Source organism: Pholcus phalangioides, unplaced genomic scaffold, assembly GCF_987345545.1.
Source record: "Pholcus phalangioides strain wild (caught in Gottingen) unplaced genomic scaffold, Ppha-v1.0 ptg000042l_1, whole genome shotgun sequence".
Taxonomy (NCBI): domain Eukaryota; kingdom Metazoa; phylum Arthropoda; class Arachnida; order Araneae; family Pholcidae; genus Pholcus; species Pholcus phalangioides.
In genome coordinates this window covers 28,301,859-28,318,486 of record NW_028301628.1, presented here as the reverse complement: position 1 = coordinate 28,318,486, position 16,628 = coordinate 28,301,859, and the positions used below count along the sequence as shown (strand labels likewise).

General features: G+C 39.5%; 1 protein-coding gene across 1 annotated transcript; it reads right to left on the bottom strand.

Annotated features, from left to right (window-relative positions):
• Nucleotides 1-2,755: 2,755 nt before the first annotated feature.
• On the bottom strand, nucleotides 2,756-16,313 carry LOC149064739 (uncharacterized). Its single transcript, XM_089254863.1, has 7 exons — nucleotides 16,145-16,313; nucleotides 14,139-14,315; nucleotides 9,444-9,635; nucleotides 7,372-7,449; nucleotides 7,102-7,227; nucleotides 6,480-6,644; nucleotides 2,756-3,116 (listed from the first exon to the last, which is right to left on the bottom strand). The coding sequence occupies exons 1-7, from the start codon at nucleotides 16,215-16,217 to the stop codon at nucleotides 3,037-3,039; spliced, it is 891 nt and encodes a 296-aa protein (XP_089110989.1). The 5' UTR covers nucleotides 16,218-16,313; the 3' UTR covers nucleotides 2,756-3,036.
• Nucleotides 16,314-16,628: the final 315 nt, after the last annotated feature.

Below are 16,628 nucleotides of genomic sequence, written 5' to 3'. Positions count from 1 at the left end.
CTGAGTCTGGTCCGGCCGTCCATGTACGGTCCCTTTCAGTGTACACGAGCTTCAAGGAAAGATTGAGAGACTCGTTGCCTCTGTGGTCTAGTGCGTTCACCCGGAAAGTGAAAGGACGTGGGTTCGATTCCCCGCAGGGACAGTTGAATTTTCTCTCTTTCCAGAATATATCTTCGCAACAGCCAGTTGTTAAATAAAACCTTCGTAAGAATAATAATCTCCCACATTTGTCTCGGCGAACGTTTTTTCTCGTGGAATTCATTTTAATCCACTGAAATTTGCAGTGATGCTTTATTTCCCGCCATATTGTTTTTCCCGTAATTTCAGCAACATTTGGCAACTTTGTTCAGTTTTGGCGATAACTGGCTATGTCCCGTATTCCCCCGTATTTGGAATCCCAATTTTCCGTATTTCTCTCGAGGAAATATGGTCAGCCTACTATGGACAGGAGCCCACGTCTATTTTTTATTCATTCATAAAAGTTATGATTTATTATTATTATTATTCAAAAATGCTTATAATTATTTTTTCCAAATTAACTGTTTTTTTTTTGTATTTTTCTCGAGCTGCCGTGGAGCCTCTGGGGCGTTCACACGGGACACCGGTTGAGAACCGCTGACCTAGGGTGACCATACGTTCCATATTTCCCGGTTTTTCACGTGTTTTCCACGAAACAAACTTAACTTTATATTCCTCAAATCAACGATTAAAATTATCTTTCCAACACAGAAATTACATTACCATAATTACGACTACAAACAAGAGAATATGCATCTCACACACATTTCTCTCTTCTTTTTTGTTTAAATTCACTGCAATTTGAAGTGGTGCTTCATTTTCGCGATTGGCGAATTTTCTCTGATTTTAGCATGAGTTGGCAACTTTGCTTACTTTTAGCACCATTTTTGGCAATAATTGGCGATGTCCAGTATTATCCCGTATTTCGAAGTTCAATTTCCAGTATTTTTCTCGAGTAAATATGGTCAGTCTAGTTATGAGTGCCCCAAGTGAGTGCAATTGGGCTTAGAAATACGGGACAATGCCAATTATTGCCAAAAAAGGATGCCAAACGTAAGCAAAGTTGCAAACTCATGCTAAAATCATGTCGCCAATCATGGGAAATAAAGCGCCACTTCAAATTGCCGTGAATTAAAATATAAACATGACAGATATATAAGAGTAGACTGACCATATTTCTTCTTGAAAAATATGGGACATTGGGATTCCAAATACGGGAAAATACGGGACATCGCCAATTATCGCCAAAAAAGGACGCCAAAACCGAGCATAGTTGCCAAATATTGTTAAAACTACGGAAAAATCACAATGGCGGGAAATGATGCATTACTGCAAATTGCAGTGGATTAAAATGTATTCCACGAAAAAAAAAACATTCACCAAGGCAAATGTGGGAGATTAATATTCTCATATTAGTTGTAATTATCATAAAATAATGAGTTGAAGAATAATGTCAATCTTTGACTTCAATAAAGAATAAAAATTCAAGTAGGCTTCGTGTAAAATACGGGAAAAATCGGGACACTTTTGCCAAAAAGTCGGGACGGCCAAAAAAACAGAAAATACCGAGACCGTCCCGGGAAATACGGGACGTATGGTCACCCTAAGCCAGACCCACTTTTGAGGTGGATATTCATGCAATAACATTGATTTCAAATTTTTATTTATATCTTCTCAAGCGGAAAAATGAGAATTAATGTCTCCGTATTGTCTTTTAATATCCAATTGCATCAATCCATATAGTCTCGGATGTTTTTAAATTAATTATGGGTCCATGCAAAATTACATCGAAGAAATTCCGCAGCTTTAATCAAGCATTTTTTGAAGGAAAAACAGGCAAATCGATAACTTGAAGTTAAAGTTTCTAGCTTTCGTTAAAAAGAAGAAAAAAACGATTCATTTCTATGTTTCTTTAATTTGTTTCTTTCATGAATTCCACAGGAAATCGCCATATTGGTTACCTTGTATGTCCCTCAAAAAATCACGTGATCCAAAAAACCTCATTACTAAGAGGATTGAAAAAGTGACAAACCATTACAAAGGCATGAACTATCATGCATAATACTGGTATCATTAAAGAAATGACAAACCATTATAAAAGCATATGCATGTCTGAACGCATTGAAAGTGATCGCTGAGGCCCAAAAACCATTGTTGCCCGACAGTTTTTCGCCCATTTGCCCTGCTCTGACGAACTTTTAAAGTAGCATATCGTTCAAGTCGGGTTCCATTTGGTATATAAATGTATATGCCAAATTTGGCGACGATAGTATTTTTTTTATCTTTGTAATTTTACCCGGTTTCAAGGTACAAGATCCCCCTTTGTTGTACCTCGGAACATATTTTTTTTCTTTTTCAAAAATCCATATTTAATGATTACAGTAAGAAAAACAAGAAATTTAAAATATACAGTCAAACCTCGTTAGTGCGTCACCCGGTTAACACGTCACTCCACTTACCTGATCACTTTTTTGGAAGTCCCAATCGTCCTCAGGCAGGAATTGGCAAGCTATGGCTTACTCCGTTTAACGAGTCACTCCGCTTACTAAGTCATATTTTTGCTCCCCCAAGAGTGACTCATTAACGAGGTTTGACTGTATATGATGTTTCATACAGTATACAGTTACTAAAAAATGAATTTATTGAAATTTTACTGTAAAAATTGACTGAGAAAAATAATGCGCCAAGGGGTACATAACAGTCTCCCTTGTTATCAAATGAAAAAAACAAACAAAACTTCCATGCATAATAAATACAGTACATGCGTATTTTTTATTTTCTGACATTTTTCAAGTCCCGCGGGACTGTAATTGAAATTTAAAAAAGCAAAAATTCCAAAAAAATGCTTTTGGAGAACATTGCATCGACATTATTCTTGAATTGTTTCGCCGTGCATTTTTGGGTGTTAGGAAAACTTGATATCGTCCATATTTCCTACACAATTCATATAAGCGTTTAAACAAAGGGAAAGTATAAATTTTTGTGCTTCTTTTTTCAAACAGAATGATTCATCACCATTTAAGGTCTCTCGTGTTTTGCAGGCAGAATTCCTCCTTGACGATTTGCATCTTCTACAGCTACCACGTCTTTAAGCCTTTCTAAAAAAGAAATAGAAATTTAAATTTTTTAATGCATGATCTTGTCCACAGGCGCAGATCCAAGACGATGAGTCGGGAGAGACGAATTATGCAATGAGTTCGTCGAACCATCCAGTGTTAGTTTACGGGAATGACAAATTTTTACCATATCATTTGGCTCTTGGGAGAAGCGATCGTTCCTATCTTCTCCCCCACCCCGCACTGGATCCGCAACCTCAGCGAAGACGGACATCCTAAGCTGTGAATGAAGCGGAGTCCGGCATCTTCAGCTGAGAAAGGATGCGGTGCATAGACTAAAGATAGGGGCCATTCAATTATTACGTGAGCAGATTTTTAGCCATTTTTGACCCCTCCTTCCCCCCCCCCCCCGTCAGCAAAACAATGACCCCCCCCCCCCACCCGCTTGTCAGCAAAATTTCGTCAGCATCTTAGAATAATTCATATGTTCAAAAAGGGTGGTTGATGACGTAATCAACCTTCAAACCCCCCCCCCCCCGATGTTGACGTAATACTTGCATGACCCCATATATATATATATATACTACAGGGTGGGAAAAAAGTCCGCGTAGAAACTTTAAAAATTCATAAAAAGCGGGAAAATAACCGAAATAAAAAACGGTTTGTGCAAGGTTCGTATCTCTAGGTCACAGGAATTTTTTTGACAGGAAAGCCGATAGGTGGTGCTGACGTACACAAGTCAAAGAAAAGATACGCAAAATAACGAACAAAATGCCTCCAAATCGTACAGCAGTATGTGTTCGATATGACCACCACAGGGGATAATACATTATCACGCATTATACACATTATGTGTTATCCTTTGTGGTGGTGGTCATGTGCAACACATACTGCAACGATTTGGAAACATTCTGTTCGTTGTTTGCGTATCTTTTCTTTGACTTGTGTACGTCAGCGCCACCTATCGGCTTTCCTGTCAAAAAAATTTTCGTGACATAGCGATGCGAAACCTGCAAACTGTTTTTTATTTCGGTTATTTTTTCGGTTTTTATGAACATTTAAAGTTTCTACTAAGGTGACCATACGTCCCGCATTTCCCGGGACAGTCCCGGTATTTTCTCTTTTTTTGGCCGTTCCGACTTTTTGGCAAAAGTGTCCCGGTTTTTCCCGGATTTCACACGACACCTACTTGAATTTTTATTCTTTATTGAAGTCGAAGATTGAGATTATTTTTCAACTCATGAATTATTTTATTATAGTTACAACTATATATGGGATATTAATCTCCCACATTTGCTTTGGTAAACGTTTTTTTTTTTTCCGTGGAATACATTTTAATCCACTGCAATTTGCAGTAATGCATCATTTCCCGCCATTGTGATTTTTCCGTAATTTCAACAGTATTTGGCAACTTTGTTTGGTTTTGGCATCCTTTTTGGCGATAATTGGCGATGTCCCGTATTTGGAATCCCGATGTCCCGTATTTCTCTCGATGAAATATGGTCAGCCTAGTTTCTGCGGACTTTTTGCCCACCCTGTATCATTATTCTCCGGAGCGGAAGACGTCTGAAATCAGACGTCTTCAGATTTTCTATTGGACCAATAGAATCTGAAGATACCTTCCTTCACAGGTTGACCATACGTCCCATATTTCCCGGAACAGTCCCGATTGTCTTACTTTTTCTAGCCGTCCCGACTTTTTTGGCAAAAGTGTCCTGGTTTCTCCCGCTTTTTACATGACGCCCACTTGGATTTTTATTCTTCATTGAAGTCAAAAATTGAAAATATTTTTGAACTCATAAATTATATTATGATAATTACAACTACAAATAACAACATTAATCTCTCACATTTGCCTTTGGTTAACGTTTTATTTCGTGGAATCTCCTCTGCAATTTGCAGTAATGCTTCGTTTCCCGCCATTGCGATTTTTCTGTAATTTCAGCAATGTTTGACAACATTGTTCACTTTTGGCGTCGTTCTTGGCGATAATTGGCGATATCCCGTATTTTCCCGTACTTGGAATCCCAATTTCCCGTATTTCCCTCGAGGAAATATGGTCAATCTGCTAATGGTATGAAAGAAGGCATCTTTTCAGCTGCGAATGAAGCCGGAGCAGGTATTTTCAGATGCGAATGGAGCGAAGGCTGACATCTTCAGCTGGAAAGTCATGTTTTTTTACTTTCGTCCTTTGTCTTGAACACGGAGGAGGGACTTTCGGCAAAGGCACATTGGAAGGCTCTATCAGTCTATCGGCTGTCGTCTCTGGTCCGTAAGGGAAAGAAATTTTCGTTGCCAATCCTTGGGATCGAAGCTACGGACCTGGCGTAAACCTACAAAGGTTTCGACACCTGGCTTATACGGAGATGAATCTAGGAAATAAAATTCAACTGGCCTTGCGGGAAATCGAACGCACGTCCTCTCACTTACCAGGTGAATGTCTTAGATCATTAGGCTACAAAGCCTACGAATCCTCTTTCGTGCGTTTAACGGGGCCGTACATGGTGGACCAGTTAAGACCCGCCAGATCTTACTCAGGCCAAAGCTAAGAGTTTCTGACGCTGCCACCAGATGGTGACTTATCCGAATATGATGTCACTCACCGCTATCACTACGAAGGTTTCGACAGCTGGCTGATGTGAAACTAAACCTTTGTGATGGTAAAGATGAGCATCTTACCACTGTGCCATTCGCGCCCAGTACTGCCTTCTGCCGAATTCAGAAGCAACAACGTGGAAGGTTATCTTGCCTGTTCCGTACTATGCCTGAATTTTGAATTATGTTGATGAGTATCTCTTTTGGTGACTTTTCGAAACGCTTGGAGATCGGTTCGCATTCGAGTTCGCACAGAAAATGAACTTCGTCTGACTATCACTGTGCCATCTCTAGCGTCCCAACCTGGATATTGACGATCATTTAATTGATCTGAGGCACAGTTCCAGATCACTCAAGTTACTTTGGGCACATTTACAGATCACTCAAATGACCTAGGGCTGATTTACTGACCACTCAAGTAACCTGGGGCACATTCTCAGATCACTTAAGTGGTCCGCGGCACATTCTCACTTCAATTAAGTGGACATTTCGAATCACTCAAGTAAGATCACTCTAGTTACCTGGGGTTGATTTACTAATCACTCAAGTGACCCGCAACACATTTACGCGTCGTTTTGCACGTTTCAAACCATTGAAGTGGCCCACACTCTTTAAAAGATCGAGCAGCCTTGGCAAGGAAAGTGCTCGTGATGGAAAAAAAAAGGTTAAGAACCCACGTTTACACTGACCAGATTTACACAATATCCAAGTCCAGGGATGTGTCTTTGTTGTTTCCAGCCCACATTGGAAGAGGAGGAAACAGTTTTGGGGCCACACTTGAAATATTAACGAGAACATTTGGTATCTTACCCTCACAGTAAATATTCCTTCTCTCCCAGACACCAGTTCGGATGCACTTCAGTTTACTGACCTTGCTCTTCCTATAATTATTGTTGCAAACCAAAGAGGCTGTCTTCCGTGTCAGCATCAAGCGGCCATTTTCGACCGGAACGTGAGGATCAGTGCACGTCGGATCTAGAGAACAGAGGTTATTATAAATAAAACGCGTGAATCTATATGTTATAATACGTGTAGACCATGCAGGGCCGCAACTAGGTGCTTGATCAGCCGGGGCAAGCACGCATCTTGGCGCCCCCTCAACTAGCCCCAACAAGGGGTAGGCTGACAAGTCTCCAGCCCTGGGGCCCGGTGTGATTTTAATCATTTTTTTGTTCTTTTCACGCTATAAATTCATCATAAAGGGGCCCCGTGAAAGTCTGGTCGGGGGCCCCGAAAAGATCCCAGTCTAGGGGCCCTGCTTCAGGATGTGGGGGCCATGCCCCCCTCATAACGTCGAAAGAGAGGTTAGAGAGTGAAATTTGCGCCTTCTCTAGTCCGGAGCAAAGGGCACCAGACTCGCGTGCACCCCCCCCCCCCCCCACCTTCTAGTTGCGGCCCTGAGACCATCCTTTACAGGTGTTTGAAACCTCACCTGTTAGGCCGTGCGTCACCACCTCGCAAAGCTGCAACGGTTCCGATGACAAAGAGCGTATCGTTATGCCTATGATGTTCGTGTTGTTAGGCTCCAGGCAATTGTGGAAAACCCATTCTAGTCTATCTGTGCGTGTGTATGAAAAACAAAAAATTACAATATTGCACGCAATATCCTCTATGAAAATTACAGGAAAAAGACTTGTCATTGCAATGTCTCAAAATGAAAATTTAGCTTTCAACTTATATGGTTGCGAGGCTGGAAACTTACCGTTCCTTCTATTGGCTGTTCCGCAACTGAACTCTTTCCCATCGGATCTCTTGCTTATGACATCGTAGTGTACATTTCCTGAGGAATTGAAGTAAATATAATCTGGTCTGAAAGTTAAATTGTTTCATAACTTTTCCCTCAATAATACTAAATACATTTGGGATCCCAGCACATGATTAACATTATCCCAATTTTCCAAGGGCGTGGCATCCCAGGTCGATATGATATTCACCAAAGGATGTTTAGTGGTGTCGCGAATTCGATACCCGGTTCGTCCTTGTCAGAAAACTTTCCTGACACACGGGGTACAACAGAAACGGTGACGTGACCGCAGAAAAAATTCCTACCGCAGGGAGTCCCCCGTCGAGGGGTTCAGCGCACCAACGTCTCGATGAATATAAAAAACAAGCCTGCCGTTTGGAATCGGCAATAAATTGTAGGTCCCGATCTAATTAGCTCGCGCGTGCAGAAAATGACCGTGGTGCGACAAAAATGATCAAAGATCCCATAAATTCGCGAATAGTTTAAATCTTCTAATTATTTTCAACGTCTCATGGAATACATCAAATTTGCCCTCTGAATCGAAAATCAATAATATCGTGGGGGAATCTGTCAAAGCCGACCAAAGGATCAAGTTCGTCAAGGATACACAGTTAGTTGGTTTTGGAACGCGCGGATGAATGGCCGCGCTTGTTGTTGAGAGCGGAAAGTGTTTCATATATTAATTTACTATGTAGTCCTGCCGTATACGTTTTTAAATAAAAAATTTTACTTTCCTCTCTCAACAACAAGCGCGGCCATTCATCCGCGCGTTCCGAACTAACAGTATTGATAAAAACCCGCAAATTATGATTTTCGTGGATTTTTCTAAAGCATTTAGCAGGATGTCCCATACTAAACTTCTACTCAAATCCCAAAACCTTGGCCTATGTGTCCAACTTCTTAAATACTTGGGAGCCTTCCGCAGCAACCGCAGTCAGTTTGTCTAACTTCAAGGGCCAGAATTCCCCATTCCTCCAGGTTAAATCTGGCCAACTCACGGATTCGGTCTTCTCACCATCATTACTCGCTGACACTACTAGATTTTTGAGGTCCTGTGCTGCAACCTGCCAAACCTATAAGGAAATCTAGCAATGGTCATGCTCATCGTTATTTTAGTGAAATACATTTTGATTCACTGCGATTTGCAGTAGTCCTTTATTCCCCCCCCCCCCCCCATTAACTATATATAAGTGATATCAGCCATAAATGGTGATTTCTCTTATGTTTGGCAACTATTTTTTGCGAGAATAGACTATTTCTCGTATTTAAAGGATCTCTCTCAATCTCCCTCTATGATTTCATTTCTCTATGATGTATTTCGCTCTGTGATTTGTGATCAGCTATGATACAGGAATTAGGTACGATGCTATAGATCAGTAATTCCCAATGTGCGCATAAACGCCCCCTATGGGGCGATGGAATGTTCTGGGGGGGGGGAAGGTGGTAGAAGCTATGGGTATAACATAGAATCCTATGAGTTAAATCAGCGGTTCTCAACCTTTTTTGACTCGCTGAACCCTTTTAAGTAAAAAAATTCTATGGCGGAGCCCCATAGGCCAATTTTTTAATTATTCATCAAAGTTACTGATTTATTTTTACTATTTAAAAATATTTATAATTATTTTTTTAAATTTTACTGTTTTTTTTTTTATTATTATTTTCCTCGAGCGGATGCGGAGCCCCAAGGGCTCCACGGAGCACCAGTTGAGAACCGTTGAGTTAGATTGTGTTGGGGAGGAGGCAGTGGGAGGAAAAAACATTTCTGAAGAAGGGAGCAATGCTATAGACCATAGTTTCCCAACCTTTTTTGTCCCATCGCCCCCTTCTTCATAAATGTTTTTCTCCCAGCGCCCCCCAATGCAATCTAACCCATAGAATTCTATGCTATACCCGTAGTTTCTACCGCCCCCTGGAACATTCCACCCCCCCCCCCCCCAGTGGGCGTTAACGCCCACGTTGGGAATCACTGCTATAGACATATTATTGAAATACAATAACTAAACAAAACCAAAGTGAAAGAAATATAAAACCTCTAGGCAGGAACAGCATCACTCTCAATAAGTGAGTTGGTCCAGAGAAAGTTGCTGACCATTCCTGGTTGGGAGAGCGTGCAGTGGACGAGCAGGTCGACCGATAGCCATCGTCGGCATTTTCGGCTTCGTTTTCTTCGAATGGGTCAGCTGTGCTGGTCTGGTTCACCCACTTGTACGTCAACGAGCCATCTGCATTCAAATGAGATATTTAGTTTACATGGACCTTAAAAAACACATTACAGCCATATTTATTTATTTACACAGTATTGCTCAGCCGAGGCCTATACAAGGGAATGCGGTGGTGAAGTTTGGCGGAGAAGGCGATTGATGTTACAAAAGACATCAGAAACTGTTGTACAATCAATAATGCTTGATGGGAGGTTGTTCCAATCGATTATTGTTCGAGGAAAGAAACTAAATTTGAAACAATCTGTAGATGCAAAGATGGGTTTTCAATACCTGTGAATGGTTAATTCTTTTTGAAAAGTATGAAAAGCTGGAATTAGAAATATACTGAGATTGAATTTTCTGGATGTTACGCCGAAACTAATATTTGGAAAGAAAAGGGATTTGTTTCCTCCGGGAATCGAAACGACTCCCCTTCTATACCGGGCTAACCAATACACCAGAGACACATATTTCAATCTACATATATAAAATTGATTTTCTCTGTGTGTGTGTGTGTTCTCTATACAAACGTACAATTTTAGATCGACCGTCGCCAAATTTTGCATATAGATATATATATACCAAATGGGACCCGACTTAAATGATAGGCTACTTTAAAAGTTTGTCAGACCTGGGTAAATGGCCGAAATGGGCGAAAAACTGTCGGACAACAATGGTTTTTGGGCCTCAACAATAACTTTCGGAACAATTACTTACCAATTAACAATTGGTTACAGTGGTTCCCTAGCAATGCGTTTAAGACGTGTATATGCCTTTACAATGGTTTGTCATTTCTTCAACGCTGTCAGTATATGTATAATATTGTTTCGGATAATTTTCCACAAGACTTCGAGATTGCAAAAACAAGAAGTGGTTGGACGGACAAACACAGATTTATTTACAGAACAGCAATTTACACGCATTTGCAACCTAACTAGAGAGCTAACAATTTCCTCGTAAAGTTTAAACACAACAGACTGTTCATCGAATCTCTCTATTCGAGTCTCTTTGAGCCAGCCATCTTGTGAGCGGCAGAAACTTCGAGAAAAAGAATGTTCTACAAAATTCTATTTTACAGTTTCCAATTTGGCGGTGCTACCGTACGGACTATCTGGAGGTGGCGGGACTTTCTGGAATGTTCTCTCCAATCGCATCCCTCTGCGATAAACCGAAACCGGAATCAACTCCCGTTGCCAACAGAAGATTGCGCTAAAGGATTGCGCCATCTATCGTCTATAGTTCGTAACAATATTTATGCCTTTATAATGGTTTGCCACATTTTCAATACTCCCAGTAATGAGGTTTTTTGAATGACGTCATAATCATCATCAGCATCGCTTTGAGGGTCAGGAAAAGGGTGATCCTCATAGAAATCAGTGTTAAAATTGCCGATTTTAATGTAGAAATGTGGAAATTTGGGGTGGGGTTTTTTTCTGTCACATCAATAATTTTAGAAACTATATTAAACACCCGATTTTTGAAATACTGAGTTCTCTTAGAGATATACGAAGCCCAGGAGATTAAATATGAAGTAATTAGCTGGACCTACTTTTGAGTTGGACATTCATGCAATAACATTGATTTCAACTTTTTATTTATATCTTCTCAAGCATGAACATTAATGTCTCCGTATTGCCTTTTGATATTCAACTGCATAAATTCATATATTAGTTTAGGTTGTTTTAAAATTAATTATGGACCCGTAAAAAGTACATCAAAGAAATTCCACAGCTATAACTAAGCAGTTTTCGAAACAGAAATAGGCAGATGGATAACTTGAAGTTCAAGGGGGGGGGGAATCGCAATACCTAGCACCCCTTAAAAAAGGGGGAAAATATTCATTTTTACGTTTCTTTAAATCTAGATTTGTTTCTTTCATGAGTTGCGCGGGAAATCACTGTATTGGTTAACTTAGACACGGTTTGCATGTCCCTCAAAGAAAGAAGGACATATCACGTGATCGAAAAAGCCTCATTGAAGAAACCCGGGCAACGCCGGGTATTATAGCTAGTTCCTTATAACACTCATTATTAGCGTGAAGTAGCATTAGTTAAGGGAGGCTGCTGTCTCCACTCATCGCTTCTCGCTACTAATGCCTGTTATAACATCACCACCTAGAAGTAGAAGGCCTCTGCAGTGTTTGCCATAAACGTCATTCACATTACCTAGCAAGTTTGCCACATTTTGAAACACAGCATCCTATTTCGTTTCTTATTATTTTGGCGTAGAAAATACCTGATTGGCTCACAAATACCGCATAGTGATTGGATGTGGGGCATAGAAATCGCCAATTCTGAGCCCGGTGCAGGTGGAATGAAAGACACCCCCCTCTCCCCATCTGGAAAAAAAAGGGATCTTTATGGTACCATTGAAATAAATGTTTATTCATCTCAGCGGGCTTTTTTTAAGCAGGCTGGTGTTTAGTGTTGTTTTTTAAATCTCACAGATGGTAACAGGGGTTCCAGTGTGTGTGTGTAGCCATATCATTATTTATTATTTACGCAAAATTAAATATGCGAGAGAAAGCGTTGAAGTAGGGTTACCAGAAATTCCCGCTCTCTCTCTACTAAAACTTGGACATGAGAACGCATGCGCGCGCAAGTGCTCAAAGCTCTTACCATCCACGTCGCAAGAATCTCCGTGGCAGCTGCAAACGTCCGCGAAATGCCGGGTATTTTTGAAAGGGTTCGACAATCAATGCGTCGCCGTTGCGAAGCGTGTGTAACTGTGGATGGTAAGAACTTTGAGCACTTGTTGTAAAACTTAGCGTGTACACGTACAGTCCTCGTGTAAAAAGTATCGCTAAATAAAGAATTTTTCCGACTTATTACTTTCTTGTCATTTCTGCATCTTCGTTTATCCTCCAACTGATAAGGTTGGGGAGTTCCCGGTCATACATTCCTATATGATTCTGTTTGGTTTTTGTGTTTTCTACCTCCCCTAAAAATTTGTACGTTGTGTTTTGAATTACCCTGCATAGCCAGAGAGATGAAAAAAAAAAAGGATTTGACGCCTTCCGGAACGTCCTACATCCGCACTACGAACTTTGGCCAGTGATCCGCAGCCACTTCGCGAATTGGCCGCACTTCGGGCTTTGGCAGTAACATATACATTTTTATAACAGTGCTTTCCAACGGACGGTATTTTATTTGTCAGACATTGAATGTTGTTTTACTCATCTTGTTTGTTTCTGAATTTAAGAAAGAAGGGATTGCCTGATTATTTAATAAACTACCTCAGGGCCCACCAAGTCCGGCTCGGGGGGGGGGGCAATCTCGGGTGCAAAGGGGTACCCCACGATAATTGGATCAGGTGGTATGATAAATAGCAGGCACAACTTCGGCAAATGTCTCATTTTTGAATTCAGAAATTCGAGCAATGGACAAGGAACCACACAATTTCAGGGCCCTCCGAGGAGGACTTTGGGCGGGAGCTCCCTTCGGAGGCGATTTATAGTTTTGTGTGGTCTGTAAGTTTCAAATTTTTCTACCCTTCTCATTCTACTAGAGTTTTCTTGACTAGCAATCCTCCGAATTAGCCGCCCTGACCTATAGCCTGCTTAGCCCCCCCCCCTCCCCCCACAATATATATACATTTATGTCTAAGTAACTTTTTCGGTCGTTCACATGTTTTCAAACCTTCTAGATCGCTGTTTCCGTCCCTCGCTCACGATAATTTTTTTGGTCACTCACATACTTGCACAATGTTTTGATCACTCACATACTTCCACACTCTCGAGGTTGTTATTACTCTTAACTGGTCTAGATTAATTAACGACACTGTCTCAGCTCAAAAAACTATCTAAAACTCAAAACAAAGAACAGCTTTCCGAGTATTTGTAACAAGAAAGTTTTCTTCTCTGAGAGCTTTCCGGTTTATGGTGATGTCCCGTATATTTTACGGATTATTATTTACGATCCCAATTTACTGAATTTCGTTTTTCTCAATGAGACATGGTTATCAGATCATTTGAATATTTTTTTCGTGAAATACATTTCTGTTTACTGCGATTTGTGGCAGAACTTTATCCCCCACACCCATCTGAAATTTTAGCAGTAATTGGAAAATTGCATTTAAGGCAATAAATTGCAATTTTTAGCAAAATTTAGTGATAATCCTTATTTAGGATAACAACTTCCTGCATTCTCTTCGATGATGAAAGATGAACCGAAGTATGAAGGTTGTTATTTGAACTCATATCGATATTACTATTTACTAATATCAAGGACCACCTGTGGGTCTGCGGGCCATATTTTTAGAAACGCTGAATTAATTCAATTAAGAAATTTTTTACTGCGAATAAATTCTAAAAATGCATTTTATGGTGTTACTAACAACGTCGATTCAGAAGAGATCCCAACAACAGCATAAATTTGGAGGCCCCTGATGATTATGCTACCTTTCAATATAACGATAACCCCTCTACAACGATATTTTGTCTTGGTCAACACAGTATCGTTATATCGAGGTTTCACTATGATATGCATTGTTCGTAACGATGTACAAATAGTAAAAGAATCTTACCGCATACAGGTGTGTCGCCAGTCCAATCTCCACTGTCCAAGCAGATCCTTTGATAATTTCCACCGATCCATGTTTCGACGTTACAGTAGTAGAATATCCTGTCACCAGCTGTGTACTCTTCGTGCACTGGTCCATAATAGCCGTATTCAGGATAATCCGGCGGTGTGCATATCGGTACTATAATCACATCGCAATAATAGAAAGAGAAATAAATTTAATTTATGATACAAGAGTATATCTGCCGCTAATGAAATCACGGGTGAATAAAATCAACCGTTTCATAAAATCAAATCGCTAAAACGAAATCAAATCAATACCAATCACATTATAAAATTTCCTTTTAATAAAATCAAGTCACCGCTTTTAAAAATCGAAATATTTTTGAAATGAATTTGATCCGCTAATAAACTGAGTGAAACTCTAAAGGACATTAAAGCATGTGAATTATGGGGAGGACACAGATTGGAGCAAAGTGTGAAATGAAGCCTGTGAATTCAAAATTGTAGAATTAATTAAAGGGAGATAATTCCAAATTAATGAAAGAAAAAATTATAAAATTAATGGAAGAGATAATTCCAAAATCAATGACAGAGGTAATTTCAGCATTAATGAAGTGATAATTCCAATATAATTGAAAGCGATAACTCCAGAATTAACGGAAGATCATTCGAGAATGAATGAAAGATATTTCCAGAATTAAGGAAAGAGATAATTCCAAAATTAATGAGAGCGATAATTCCAGCATTAATGAAAGATAATTTCAGATTGATGAAAGTGATAACTCCAAAATTAATAAAAGCGGTAATTCCTGAATTAAGGTAAGAGATAATTCCAAAATTAATGAAAGAAAAATTCTAGAATTAATGAAAGAAATAATTTCAGCGTTGATGAAAGTGATAATTCCAAAATTAATGTAAGAGTTAATTCCAAAATTAATGTAAGAGATAATTCCAAAATTAATGAGATATAATTTCAGAATTAATGAGATATAATTTCAGAATCAATGAAATATAATTTCAGATTCAATGAAAGAAATAATTTCAGCATTAATGAAAGAATATATAATTTCAGATTCAATGAAAGAAATAATTTCAGCATTAATGAAAGTGATAATACCAAAATTAATGAGATATAATTTCAGAATCAATGAAAGAAATAATTCCAGCATTAATGAAAGAAATAATTTCAGCATTAATGAAAGAGATAATTCCAAAATTAATGAAAGAGATAATTCCAAAATTAATGAAAGAGATAATTCCAAAATTAATGAAAGAGATAATTCCAAAATTAATGAAAGAGATAATTCCAAAATTAATGAAAGAGATAATTCCAAAATTAATGAAAGAAATAATACGTTGAAGATCCCTGGTATAGGGGTTTTCTTAATAAATTCTAGGGGAGTGGTGCTCAGAATGCTGTTACAAAATAATATGGGTGCTTCACCAGTCCCCGCAACCCCGAATGCCACCGTCTGGTCCAGGGGCACTGAAAATCAAACAGGAGTTGTGGGCCAAAAGTACAGAAAACTTTCTCCAATTCTGAAACTATATCTTTCATAAATTCCGAATTTTGATTAATTTTGAAACTATTTCTCTCATTAGTTTTCGATTGTTTCATTCATCGATTATTTTACTCCATGTATTGCATTTTTAATGAATCCTGATCACCATTTTCAATCAGTCGGAATCAGCATTAGTTCTGGAGTTATTTCTTGAACTAGCTCCCGTTTCTCGTTGATCTTTTTTTTACCCCTTTTTATCTTTTAGCGAATCCGTTTAGATATTCGCTCACGCATATAGGGCGACCTAAGTTCTTGAAGCACTGAAAACTGAATAAAAAACCTTCGCCCCCTATACGTTCGAGTAAATACGGTAATTAATTAGAAATCGTTTTTATTCGAACACGACCACAAAAAAAGATTCAATTTCAAAAATCTTTGAAAAACAAAAAGAAAATGAATGCGGTACTACTTTCGTTTTCGTAGAAATAAGCATTTCTTGACTTACCGTCGATCTCCACGGAATTTGCGACGTGCACGGAAGCTCCAAAAACGAACAGCACACCTATTGCAAACATCATCCAGACTTTCGTTTTCCGTACTGTGAGACGGGGTTTATATAAGATGCCACTTTCTTTTAGTTAGATGATAACAAGGATGAAATAATTAGCTTAAAGGAAAACCGGACAAGAACGGAATCCGTTGCGAGGATTGGACACGAATCCTACCAACGATTGGATCGGTGACGTAATCGTTGATGGACAACGAACTCGCCGACAACGAACTCTTTTTTTTTTTTTTCCGTTTATTTGTCTGTGGTACCATCTCATCCAAGGACTTCACTTTTCATCCAAAGCCGGTTCTGAGTAAGAAAGTTGCCAACTGGGGTCGCGGTCTCGTGCCCCGGGCGCTGGACGGACCAGAGGGAGGCGCAAATTTTATTCTCAAACCTCTCCTTCAACATTACAAGGGTGGGGGGGGGGGAGAGCCAA

Coding starts and splice junctions, on each gene's coding strand:
- LOC149064739 (XM_089254863.1), bottom strand. CDS start 16,217: ATGATGTTTGCAATAGGTGTGCTGTTCGTTTTTGGAGCTTCCGTGCAC. Junction 9,636..14,138: donor TGGCGACACACCTGTATGCG/GTAAGATTCTTT, acceptor ATTTGAATGCAG/ATGGCTCGTTGACGTACAAG. Junction 3,117..6,479: donor AAGGAATATTTACTGTGAGG/GTAAGATACCAA, acceptor TTTCTTTTTTAG/AAAGGCTTAAAGACGTGGTA.